Below are 12,645 nucleotides of genomic sequence, written 5' to 3'. Positions count from 1 at the left end.
AGAAGTCATAAGTGTCTGCTGGTTAAAGATGAGACTTGAAATTGTCCATTGGGTTTAGCAATAAGGAGTTGAACTGGTAACCTTGGTGAGAGAAGTGTCAAGTGGAATGGTGGGGTATAAACCAGAGTACAGTGGGTTGAGAGTAAAAGTGGAAACAGCAAATGCTGAGTACTCTCATAAGAAGTTCGAAGAAAAAGATGAGGCTGACTCCTCGAGAAGACAGTAAAGGGGGAGTGTTTTTAAATTGAGAATAAATGCCATGAAGGATATGAATAAAGTGCCAATGGGAGCATTAAAGGAAAATATTAATCCCAGTTGGAAGGTTGAGGGGTGCCGTGGTTCCTGGAAGAGTTTTTTTTTTTTTTTTTTTTAAATTTTATTTATTTATTTATTTATTTATTTATTTATTTATTTATTTATGGCTGTGTTGGGTCTTCGTTTCTGTGCGACGGCTTTTCTCTAGTGTGGCAAGCGGGGGCCACTCTTCATCGCGGTGCGCGGGCCTCTCACTGTCGCGGCCTCTCTTGTTGCGGAACACAGGCTCCAGACGCGCAGGCTCAGTAGTTGTGGCTCACGGGCCCAGTTGCTCCGCGGCATGTGGGATCTTCCCAGACCAGGGCTCGAACCCGTGTCCCCTGCATTGGCAGGCAGATTCTCAACCACTGCGCCACCAGGGAAGCCCCGAAGAGTTTTTTTAAATACTGGACCTCAGGTGATGTGTGGGATGGATTTTTGTGAGATGATTTCAAGAGAGGTTGAGAGAGGATATGTATTACAGGTAAAGGAAACAGGAACAGCAAAGGGCTGACGGTGGTAGAATGTTTATAGACATATTCAGGGAATAGCAGATAGTCCAATTTAACCAAATCCATGGTTTGTAAAGGAAGTGGAGAGAGAAAAATGAGAATTGAGCTTGGTAGTGGAGGAACTGAACGAGGTGCTGCAGAGTTTGGTTCTCGGCCTTAAAGCACTTTTTGTTAGGGGTAGTTATACAGTCAGAGAAGCTGTGCTTTAGAAGGAGTTCTGGAGCAGTGTGGACAATGGATTGGAGAAGGGGGAAGAACTCTTTTGTTCTGAGTAGCCTCTGTAGCTACCCTGTCTAGGAAACACTGGAGCAAAATCACTCCCATTGTGCTGATGTATTGCTGCTCCGGTTGTAGGGGGATGTTTTTCTCCTTGTGGTAACTCCTATAAAGCTTCTTAACACCCCTTCTCTTAGTTAAAGAGGACTCAGGGCTTCTTTGTTCTTTGTTGCCCTTCACTGCGTGGAATAAGCTGTCCTTGTCCTCTCTAGATATGTAAAGGAAGAAGGAACTGTTTACTCTGAATATAAATTCATAGAAATGTGGTTGTGAAGACTATGTTTGAAAACAATTTTCTAGTTTTCAGGTGAAATACTGTCTCACTAAAGAAGGTTAATTTGGCCTGCTGCCATAATATGCGGTAGTCAGCAAATGTTGAAAGTACTGCAGAATGATAAACAGGCAAGGTTTCACACTAATGAAGTCAGTTCTGTTATCTAAGCATTTCCCTGGACTCTAGCCTGTATCTTAAATTTAAAAGCTACTTCTAGTTTAATATATTCAATAAATTTTGAATGTTAAAGAGTTTGTTAGTTTTCACTTACTGGCATGAGATAAACAGGTAATGGCCTTGTTACTTCTGAAATACAGTATAGTTGGTTATATTCTTATCAAGCATTGATTAACAGCTTGAAATTGCTGTGAATCATAAAAAAGCATATATTTAAATAAGTGACTAATATGGTGGCAAAACTAAGGTAAAGTGCATTGGAAAGCTACTTTTTGTTGTTGTTTTTTAATTAATTAATTAATTAATTTTTGGCTGTGTTGGGTCTTCATCGCTGCGTGCAGGCTTTCTCTAGTTGCGGCGAGTGGGGACTACTCTTCGTTGTGGTGCACGGGCTTCTCATTGCAGTGGCTTCTCTTGTTGTGGAGCATGGGCTCTAGGCACATGGGCTTCAGTAGTTGTGGTGTGTGGCCTTAGTAGTTGTGGCTTATGGGCTCTAGAGTGCAGGCTCAGTAGTTGTGGCGCAGGGGCTTAGCTGCTCCGTGGCATGTGGGATCTTCCCGGACCAAGGATCAAACCCGTGTCCCCTGTGTTGGCAGGCGGATTCTTAACCACTGCGCCACCAGGGAAGTCCCGGGAAAGCTACTTTTATCACACCATTGACTGAAATTTACCAAGCTACACCTTTACTAAAAATGGCTTACTTTTCTTAGATACTTCATGGCAAAGTTGTTTCAACTAGTTTATTCTAACTTCATTTTCTTTTCAGTATGCCTTCATTTGAAACTATCTTATTTATTATGGTATAATTTAAAAGAGGGTTATACTCTTTTCTTCTGTCTTCCAATTTTGTCTCCTCTTTCCTTTTACTGCTTACTCTGGGCTTTTTTCTTATTCCAGTTTAAGTCTCCTAATTTTTTTTTTTCAGCCAAGCCTAATCTTTTAAAATTGGGTATACTGCTTCAGATAGTCTAAAATAATAGCTGATATAAAACTGATTTGTTTTGACTCAAGACTACATTAGGCCAATACTTTGCTATTTGATTTTCCTTTCTAAATAGACTTTGCTTATGTTAATATGATTAATTTATGTTTCTTAGTACAGTTTTGTAATTGGAGTAGTTAACTTCTCCCAATAGGTTGTGAGAAAATAATCTTGGATTCAGAATGTTTGGTTAAGGATTCTTGGAGATGAGCTTCCTTTGACTAATAGGAGTTGACTGAAGATAATGGTTTCCAGGTTGTTCCTTTGTGTAGCAGCAATAGCACCACCTGGTAATTAGTTAGAAATGTATATTACAGCCCTACCCCAGACCTACTGAATAAAAAACTTGGTGTGAGGCCCAGCAGTCTTTTAACAAGTACTTTAGGTGATTCTGATGCTCAGTGAAGTTTTAGAACCATTACTATAGGATTATTATAATAAAAGAGACTTCTTTCTTGATTTTTAGTGATCTTTAGAACTGGTGTTTGAGAGAGTAATTGACTTAGGACCTTTTTTGCTTAATTGGCTGGCAGAGCAAAGAAATGCCCGCTGTATTTTCAGGTGCAAATTTTGTACCTTAAGTCAAAGTAATGGGTGAATAATTAAAATAGCATATAGGAACTTATATCTTTATATGTACTTTTCTTTCAGGAGGCAAAACCTTCAACCGAGGACTTGGGGGATAAGAAGGAAGGAGAATATATTAAACTCAAAGTCATCGGACAGGTGAGTTTCATTATTTTTCTCCTTTGACTCTGGAATGTGTGGATGATTTCTGACACACAGAGAAAATGATTTAACTAAGACAAGTTTTAAAAATGGCGATTCATTTACTACATATGCATCTGTTGGAGGCAGAAGAGGGTGATACTGTTTTCTTAATTGCTCTGCTAGGCAGATTTAGATCACCTTAATTTCTTCTAATAAAACTTTTTTTTTTCTTGGTTAGCATGCTTAGGTGGCAAATACAGCGACTACTCTTGAGTGATAATGCTACGGCCCTTAAACCAAAGGGCCTCTCAGGCCTTTTCTTGACCCCTTTCTCTTTCTTGGCACCTTATTTCTACAGACTCTGGCCTGTATCTTATTGACCCTTTTTGAGATGTTAACAGATAATTAAGGTTAGCTGAAAATTATTGGAGGAATGCATCTTCATAGTTTTTTTTTTTTAAGGGACAAAAGAAAGAACTAGTAGACACTCACCATGGAAGTATGAGAGTACCATTTCCCCACATTCTCTGAAACATGGGATATTACCAGTCTTTCAATTTTGGGCCAGTGTAATAGCTAGACATTTTATTTTGCATTTCTCTGATTATCAATGAGGTATAATTTTTTGTCTTTTTCGTTTATATTAATTGTGTGTTCATACCCTTTTCCTATTTTCTGTGATCATCTTATTTTGAAAATTTTTATTAAGATATAATTCAGATACCATAAAATTCATCATTTAAAATGTATAATTTAGGTGCTTTAGTATATTCACAAGGCTGTACAACCATTACCATTATTTGATTCCAGAACATTTTCATCACCCCAAAAAAGACACGGTGTGTTCATTAGCAGTAATTCCCCATCTTCCTTTTCCCCCAGCCTCTAGTAACCGCTAATCTACTTTACTTTCTGCGTTTATGGATTTGCCTATTTTGGACATTTCATGTAAATGGAATTATACGATTTGTGACCTTTTTGTGTCTGGCTTCTTTTATTTAGCATAATATTTTCAAGGTTCATCCAAATTGTAGCATGTTTCAGTATTCCATTCCTTCTTATGGCTGAATAACATTTCATTGTATGATATACCGAGTTTGTTATCCATTCATCAGTTAATGGACATTTGGGTTGTTTTCATATTTTGGCTATTATGAATAATATTGCTATTAACATTCATTGTAAGTTTTGTGTGGATATGTTTTCAGTTCTCTATATATCTAAGAGTGGAATTGTTGGGTCTAATATAGTAGTAACTTTTAAAAACTTTTTGAGGAGCCTCCAAACTGTTTTTAGTGGTGGCCGCACCATTTTACATTCCCACCGACAATGTATGAAGGTTTGTTATTTTACATTCTAGTTAATATTTGCTGTTGTCTTTTTTTTATAGTCATCCTAGTGAGAGTGAAGTGGTATCTTGTGTTTTTGATTTGCATTTCCCTGATGGATAATGATGAGCATCTTTTCCTGTTCTTATTGCCCATTTGTATACATCTTTGGAGAAATGTCTATTCCGATCTTTTGTCCATTTTTAGATTGGATTACTTGTCTTTATTTTTGAGTTGTAATAACTTGTCATATATATTTAAGATATTAGATCCTTATCAGATAGATGGTTTGCAAATGTTTTCTCCCATCTTTGGGTTGTCTTTTCACTTCCTGGGTTGTATCCTTTGCAGAAACAGTTTTTAATTTCGATGAATTGAATTTATTTTTTCTTTTGTTGCTATGATTTTTTTTTTTTTTTTTTTTAATTTTCCTTCCTTTAGCTTAGACATATTTATTTAATTACACACATGCCTATGTTAAAACACTAGTGTGTGGCATTTACAATGCAAACATAAAATAATTATGGCTTGGTTTGCTACAAAACAGGTGATGGGTTTGCACACATAAAAACAAGGAACATTGGTTTGATGAGGAAGGGAACAGAAGTTAACATGTGCTTTGAGGTGGGTGTCTGGGAGCTTGGGAGAGACCCAAGAGGTGAAAGTAAACCACATGACTTTAATATAGGAAAGTTCTTGAATGGAGAACCAGACATATAAAAAATAAAATTGTCTTCTCCATATCACGTGTAACAAAGCAAAACAAATGTAGAAAACTCTCATTGGCAATGCTGGGAGAGTGAGATCCAGGGAACTTTCTAGTTAATAAAGGTTGGTATATGTAAATGAATTGGGCGGTTTTCACGTCTCTCATTTGTGATGTATAAACTCTTGTTGAGATATTTATATTTAGTGATCTGTCTTAACTGCTTTATTTTCATGAAAGTAGAAAGTATTGTTAAGGGTTTTTCATTGCTACTTCGGTTTCTTTTTTTTTTTTTTTCCACACACACACACTGTATTTTATTTTTACAAGAGATAGATAGACTGACACCAAGCATTGTACATGGATGACCACAACAAAAGCAACAATGATTGCAATTACCAAACATGAAACACACTTATACTATGTCATAATATTGACATTCAGTCCAGTAATCCTCCACTGTAACAGCTCCTTTACTTTGCAGTGAAAATTGATTTGTATATTCTTTTCCTCTGAGTCCTTGTGGGATTTTTTTTTTTTTAATTCAGACAGAAAGTCACAAAAATTATACTCATCCTCATCAGTTCACTCAGTCCCATGTAATTAATTTCTTTTTTTTCATCTTGATCTTTTGTTAGCACTTTTATGAGTTCATCAGTTTTTCATTAGAGTTCTGAAAATGCTTATTCATTCAGTTCAGCAGTACAGTCAGTTACCAGAAACCTGTACTTGTCAGAGTCTTTTCCATGAATTTCTTGAAGATGAAACTCTTTTATAGGAACATATTTGCAAAATCATCAGAGTACACCCAGAACTGTCTGTAAATGACAAAAGACTTAAAAATGACCATGGTTAAAGATTTGATGAAAGTTCATAATAATGCAGTTGACAAGAAAATTAGTTATTTCTGAGATATACATTTTAAAGTAATAACTAGGATTATTACTTATAACATTATACCAGAACATATAAGATTTTTAGACGTTTCCTGTAATGTCTGAAACATTTATATTAACATATTTCCATACATATTTCCATACAAATACAAATATAAGATTTTTAGAAATTTCATGTAATGTCTGAAACATTTATATTAACATATTTCCATACATATTTCCATACAAATACAAATATAAGATTTTTAGAAATTTCATGTAATGTCTGAAACATTTATATTAACATATTTCCATACAAATAACCCAATGAAAGTTTAGTATTAGTTGTTTTGTTTGTTTTTTTTATACTGCAGGTTCTTATTAGGCATCAGTTTTATACACATCAGTGTATACATGTCAATCCCAATCGCCCAATTCAGCACATCACCATCCCCACCTCATCGCAGTTTTCCCCCCTTGGTGTCCATATGTCCATTCTCTACATCTGTGTCTCAACTTCTGCCCTGCAAACTGGCTCATCTGTACCATTTTTCTACATTCCACATACATGCATTAACATACGATATTTGTTTTTCTCTTTCTGACTTACTTCACTCTGTATGACAGTCTCTAGATCCATCCACGTCTCAACAAATGACTCAATTTCCTTCCTTTTTATGGCTGAATAATATTCCATCGTATATATGTACCACAACTTCTTTATCCATTCGTCTGTTGATGGGCATTTAGGTTGCTTCCATGACCTGGCTATTGTAAATAGTGCTGCAATGAACATTCGGGTGCACGTGTCTTTTTGAATTACGGTTTTCTCTGGGTATATGCCCAGTAGTGGGATTGCTGGGTCATATGGTAATTCTATTTTTAGTTTTTTAAGGAACCTCCATACTGTTCTCCATAGTGGCTGTATCAATTTACATTCCCACCAACAGTGCAAGAGGGTTCCCTTTTCTCCACACCCTCTCCAGCATTTGTTGTTTGTAGATTTTCTGATGATGCCCATTCTAACAGGAGTGAGGTGATACCTCATTGTAGTTTTGATTTGCATTTCTCTAATAATTAGTGATGTTGAGCATCTTTTCATGTGCTTGGTGGCCGTCTGTATGTCTTCTTTGGAGAAATGTCTATTTAGGTCTTCTGCCCATTTTTGGATTGGGGTGTTTGTTTCTTTGATATTGAGCTGAATGAGCTGTTTATATATTTTGGAGATTAATCCTTTGTCCGTTGATTCATTTGCAAATATTTTCTCCCATTCTGAGGGTTGTCTTTTCGTCTTGTTTATGGTTTCCTTTGCTGTGCAAAAGCTTTGAAGTTTCATTAGGTCCCACTTGTTTATTTTTGTTTTTATTTCCATTACTCTAGGAGGTGGATCGAAAAAGATCTTGCTGTGATTTATGTCAAAGAGTGTTCTTCCTATGTTTTCCTCTAAGAGTTTTATAGTGGCCAGTCTTATATTTAGGTCTCTAATCCATTTTGAGTTTATTTTTGTGTATGGTGTTAGGGAGTATTCTAATTTCATTCTTTTACATGTGGCTGTCCAGTTTTCCCAGCACCACTTATTGAAGAGACTGTCTTTTCTCCATTGTATATCTTTGCCTCCTTTGTCATAGATTAGTTGACCATAGGTGCGTGGGTTAATCTCTGGGCTTTCTATCTTGTTCCATTGATCTATGTTTCTGTTTTTGTGCCAGTACCATATTGTCTTGATGACTGTAGCTTTGTAGTATAGTCTGAAGTCAGGGAGTCTGATTCCTCCAGCTCCATTTTTTTGCCTCAAGACTGCTTTGGCTATTCGGGGTCTTTTGTGTCTCCATACAAATTTTAAGATGATTTGTTCTAGCTCCGTAAAAAATGCCATTGGTAATTTGATAGGGATTGCATTGAATCTGTAGATTGCTTTGGGTAGTATACTCATTTTCACAATGTTGATTCTTCCAATCCAAGAACATGGTATATCTCTCCATCTGTTGGTATCATCTTTAATTTCTTTCATCAGTGTCTTATAGTTTTCTGCATACAGGTCTTTTGTCTCCCTAGGTAGGTTTATTCCTAGGTATTTTATTCTTTTTGTTGCAATGGTAAATGGGAGTGTTTCCATAATTTCTCTTTCAGATTTTTCATCATTAGTGTATAGGAATGCAAGAGATTTCTGTGCATTAATTTTGTAACCTGCAACTTTACCATATTCATTAATTAGCTCTAGCAGTTTTCTGGTGGCAGTTTTAGGATTCTCTATGTATAGTATCATGTCATCCGCAAACAGTGACAGTTTTACTTCTTCTTTTCCAATTTGTATTCCTTTTATTTCTTTTTCTTCTCTGATTGCCGTGGCTAGGACTTCCAGAACTATGTTGAATAATAGTGGTGAGAGTGGACATCCTTGTCTCGTTCCTGATCTTAGAGGAAATGCTTTCAGTTTTTCACCATTGAGAATGATGTTTGCTGTGGGTTTGTCATATATGGCCTTTATTATGTTGAGGTAGGTTCCCTCTATGCCCACTTTCTGGAGAGTTTTTATCATAAATGGGTGTTGAATTTTGTCAAAAGCTTTTTCTGCATCTATTGAGATGATCATATGGTTTTTATTCTTCAATTTGTTAATATGGTGTATCACATTGATTGATTTGCGTATATTGAAGAATCCTTGCATCCCTGGGATAAATCCCACTTGATCGTGGTGTATGATCCTTTTAATGTGTTGTTGGATTCTGTTTGCTAGTATTTTGTTGAGGATTTTTGCATCTATATTCATCAGTGATATTGGTCTGTAATTTTCTTTTTTTGTAGTGTCTTTGTCTGGTTTTGGTATCAGGGTGATGGTGGCCTCATAGAATGAGTTTGGGAGAGTTCCTTCCTCTGCAATTTTTTGGAAGAGTTTGAGAAGGATGGGTGTTAGCTCTTCTCTAAATGTTTGATAGAATTCACCTGTGAAGCCATCTGGTCCTGGACTTTTGTTTGTTGGAAGATTTTTAATCACAGTTTCAATTTCATTACTTGTGATTGGTCTGTTGATATTTTCTGTTTCTTCCTGGTTCAGTCTTGGAAGGTTATACCTTTCTAAGAATTTGTCCATTTCTTCCAGGTTGTCCATTTTATTGGCATAAAGTTGCTTGTAATAGTCTCTTAGGATGTTTTGTATTTCTGCGGTGTCTGTTGTAACTTCTCCTTTTTCATTTCTGATTTTATTGATTTGAGTCCTCTCCCTCTTTTTCTTGATGAGTCTGGCTAATGGCTTATCAATTTTGTTTATCTTCTCAAAGAACCAACTTTTAGTTTTATTGATCTTTGCTATTGTTTTCTTTGTTTCTATTTCATTTATTTCTGCTCTGATCTTTATGATTTCTTTCCTTCTGCTAACTTTGGGTTTTGTTTGTTCTTCTTTCTCTAGTTTCTTTAGGTGTAAAGTTAGATTGTTTACTTGAGATTTTTCTTGTTTCTTTAGGTAGGCTTGTATAGCTATAAACTTCCCTCTTAGAACCGCTTTTGCTGCATCCCATAGGTTTTGGGTCGTCGTGTTTTCATTGTCATTTGTCTCTAGGTATTTTTTTATTTCCTGTTTGATTTCTTCAGTGATCTCTTGGTTATTTAGTAACGTATTGTTTAGCCTCCATGTGTTTGTCTTTTTTACGTTTTTTTCCCTGTAATTCATTTCTAATCTCATAGCGTTGTGGTCAGAAAAGATGCTTGATATGATTTCAATTTTCTTAAATTTACTGAGGCTTGATTTGTGACCCAAGATGTGATCTATCCTGGAGAATGTTCCGTGTGCACTTGAGAAGAACGTGTAATCTGCCGTTTTTGGATGGAATGTCCTATATATATCAATTAAATCTATCTGGTCTATTGTGTCATTTAAAGCTTCTGTTTCCTTATTTATTTTCATTTTGGATGATCTGTCCATTGGTGTAAGTGAGGTGTTAAAGTCCCCCACTATTATTGTGTTACTGTCGATTTCCTCTTTTATAGCTGTTAGCAGTTGCCTTATGTATTGAGGTGCTCCTATGTTGGGTGCATATATATTTATAATTGTTATATCTTCTTCTTGGATTGATCCCTGGATCATTATGTAGTGTCCTTCCTTGTCTCTTGTAACATTCTTTATTTTAAAGTCTATTTTATCTGATATGAGTATAGCTACTCCAGCTTTCTTTTGATTTCCATTTGCATGGAATATCTTTTTCCATCCCCTCACTTTCAGTCTGTATGTGTCCCTAGGTCTGAAGTGGGTCTCTTGTAGACAGCATATATATGGGTCTTGTTTTTGTATCCATTCAGCCAGTCTATGTCTTTTGGTTGGGGCATTTAATCCATTCACGTTTAAGGTAATTATCGATATGTATGTTCCTATGACCATTTTCTTAATTGTTTTGGGTTTGTTTTTGTAGGTCCTTTTCTTCTCTTGTGTTTCCCACTTAGAGAAGTTCCTTTAGCATTTGTTGTAGAGCTGGTTTGGTGGTGCTGAATTCTCTTAGCTTTTGCTTGTCTGTAAAGCTTTTGATTTCTCCATCAAATCTAAATGAGATCCTTGCTGGGTAGAGTAATCTTGGTTGTAGGTTCTTCCCTTTCATCACTTTAAGTATTTCATGCCACTCCCTTCTGGCTTGCAGAGTTTCTGCTGAGAAATCAGCTGTTAACCTTATGGGGGTTCCCTTGTATGTTATTTGTCGTTTTTCCCTTGCTGCTTTCAGTAATTTTTCTTTGTCTTTAATTTTTGCCACTTTGATTACTATGTGTCTCGGTGTGTTTCTCCTTGGGTTTATTCTGTATGGGACTCTCTGCGCTTCCTGGACTTGGGTGGCTATTTCCTTTCCCATGTTAGGGAAGTTTTCGATTATAATCTCTTCAAATATTTTCTCTGGTCCTTTCTCTCTCTCTTCTCCTTCTGGGACCCCTATAATGCGAATGTTGTTGCGTTTAATGTTGTCCCAGAGGTCTCTTAGGCTGTCTTCATTTCTTTTTATTCTTTTTTCTTTAGTCTGTTCCGCAGCAGTGAATTCCACCATTCTGTCTTCCAGGTCACTTATCCGTTCTTCTGCCTCAGTTATCCTGCTATTGATTCCTTCTAGTGTAGTTTTCATTTCAGTTATTGTATTGGTCATCTCTGTTTGTTTGTTCTTTAATTCTTCTAGGTCTTTGTTAATCATTTCTTGCATCTTCTCAATCTTTGCCTCCATTCTTATTCCGAGGTCCTGGATCATCTTCACTATCATTATTCTGAATTCTTTTTCTGGAAGGTTGCCTATCTCCACTTCATTTAGTTGTTTTTCTGGGGTTTTTTCTTGTTCCTTCATCTGGTACATAGCCCTCTGCCTTTTCATCTTCTCTGTCTTTCTGTAACTGTGGTTTTTGGTCCACAGGCTGCAGGATTGTAGTTTTTCTTGCTTCTGTTGTCTGCCCTCTGGTGGTTGAGGCTATCTAAGAGGCTTGATGGGAGGCTCTGGTGGTGGGTAGAGATGACTGTTGCTGTGGCGGTCAGAGCTCAGTAAAACCTTAATCCACTTGACTGTTGATGGGTGGGGCTGGGTTCCCTCCCTGTTGGTTGTTTTGCCTGAGGCAACCCAACACTGGAGCCTACCCGTGCTCTTTGGTGGGGTTAATGGCAGACTCTGGGAGGGCTCACGCCAAGGAGAACTTCCCAGGACCTCTGCTGCCAGTGTCCTTATCCCCACGGTGAAACAGAGCCACCACTCGCCTCTGCAGGAGACCCCCCAACACCAGCAGGTACGTCTGGTTCAGTCTCCCCCAGGGTCACTGCTCCTTCCCCTGGGTCCCGATGCACACATTACTTTGTGTGTGCCCTCCAAGAGTGGGGTCTCTGTTTCCCCCAGTCCTGTCACAGTCCTGCAATCAATTCCCACTAGACTTCAAAGTCTGATTCTCTAGGAATTCCTCCTCCCTTTGCCGGACCCCCAGGTTGGGAAGCCTGAGGTGGGGCTCAGAACCTTCACTCCAGTGGGTGGACTTCTGTGGTATAAGTGTTCGCCAGTCTGTGAGTCACCCACCCAGCAGTTATGGGATTTGATTTTACTCTGATTGCGCCCCTCCTACCGTCTCACTGTGGCTTCTCCTCTGTCCTTGGACGTGGGGTGTCCTCCTTGGTGAAGTCCAGGGTCTTCCTGTCAATGATTGTCCAGCAGCCAGTTGTGATTCTGGTGCTCTCGCAAGAGGGAGTGAGAGCACGTCCTTCTACTCCGCCATCTTGGTTAATCCTCCTTCCTGTTGCTATGATTTTAGTGTCATATCTAAGAAACCTAATTATTACCTAATCCAGGGTCACAAAAATTTATACCTATAGATTCTTCTAAGGTTTTTATGGTTTTAGCTCTTACATTAAGTTTTTGATCATTTTGAGTACTTTTTGAATGATTTTTGTATGCGTTTGAAGGAGAGTCTAACTTCTTTCTTTTGCATGTGGCTATCTATTTGTCCCAGACCATTGATTGAAAAGTCTGTCCTTTTCGCATTGAATTGCTTGACATCTTTGTCAAAATC

General features: G+C 37.5%; 1 protein-coding gene across 2 annotated transcripts in view; it reads left to right on the top strand.

The window, feature by feature from the left end:
- SUMO1 (small ubiquitin like modifier 1) overlaps positions 1-12,645 on the top strand; it is a 36,209-nt gene that overhangs the window by 11,776 nt on the left and 11,788 nt on the right. For both annotated transcript variants that reach the window (XM_057551713.1, XM_007190539.3), the window contains exon 2: positions 3,167-3,241. In XM_057551713.1, coding sequence (XP_057407696.1) covers positions 3,167-3,241 — 75 coding nt within the window. The remainder of the gene's footprint in view (positions 1-3,166; positions 3,242-12,645) is intronic.

Source organism: Balaenoptera acutorostrata, chromosome 8, assembly GCF_949987535.1.
Source record: "Balaenoptera acutorostrata chromosome 8, mBalAcu1.1, whole genome shotgun sequence".
Classification (NCBI taxonomy): Eukaryota; Metazoa; Chordata; class Mammalia; order Artiodactyla; family Balaenopteridae; genus Balaenoptera; species Balaenoptera acutorostrata.
Note: the sequence above shows the minus strand (reverse complement) of the source record. Positions and strands in the feature narration are given on the sequence as shown.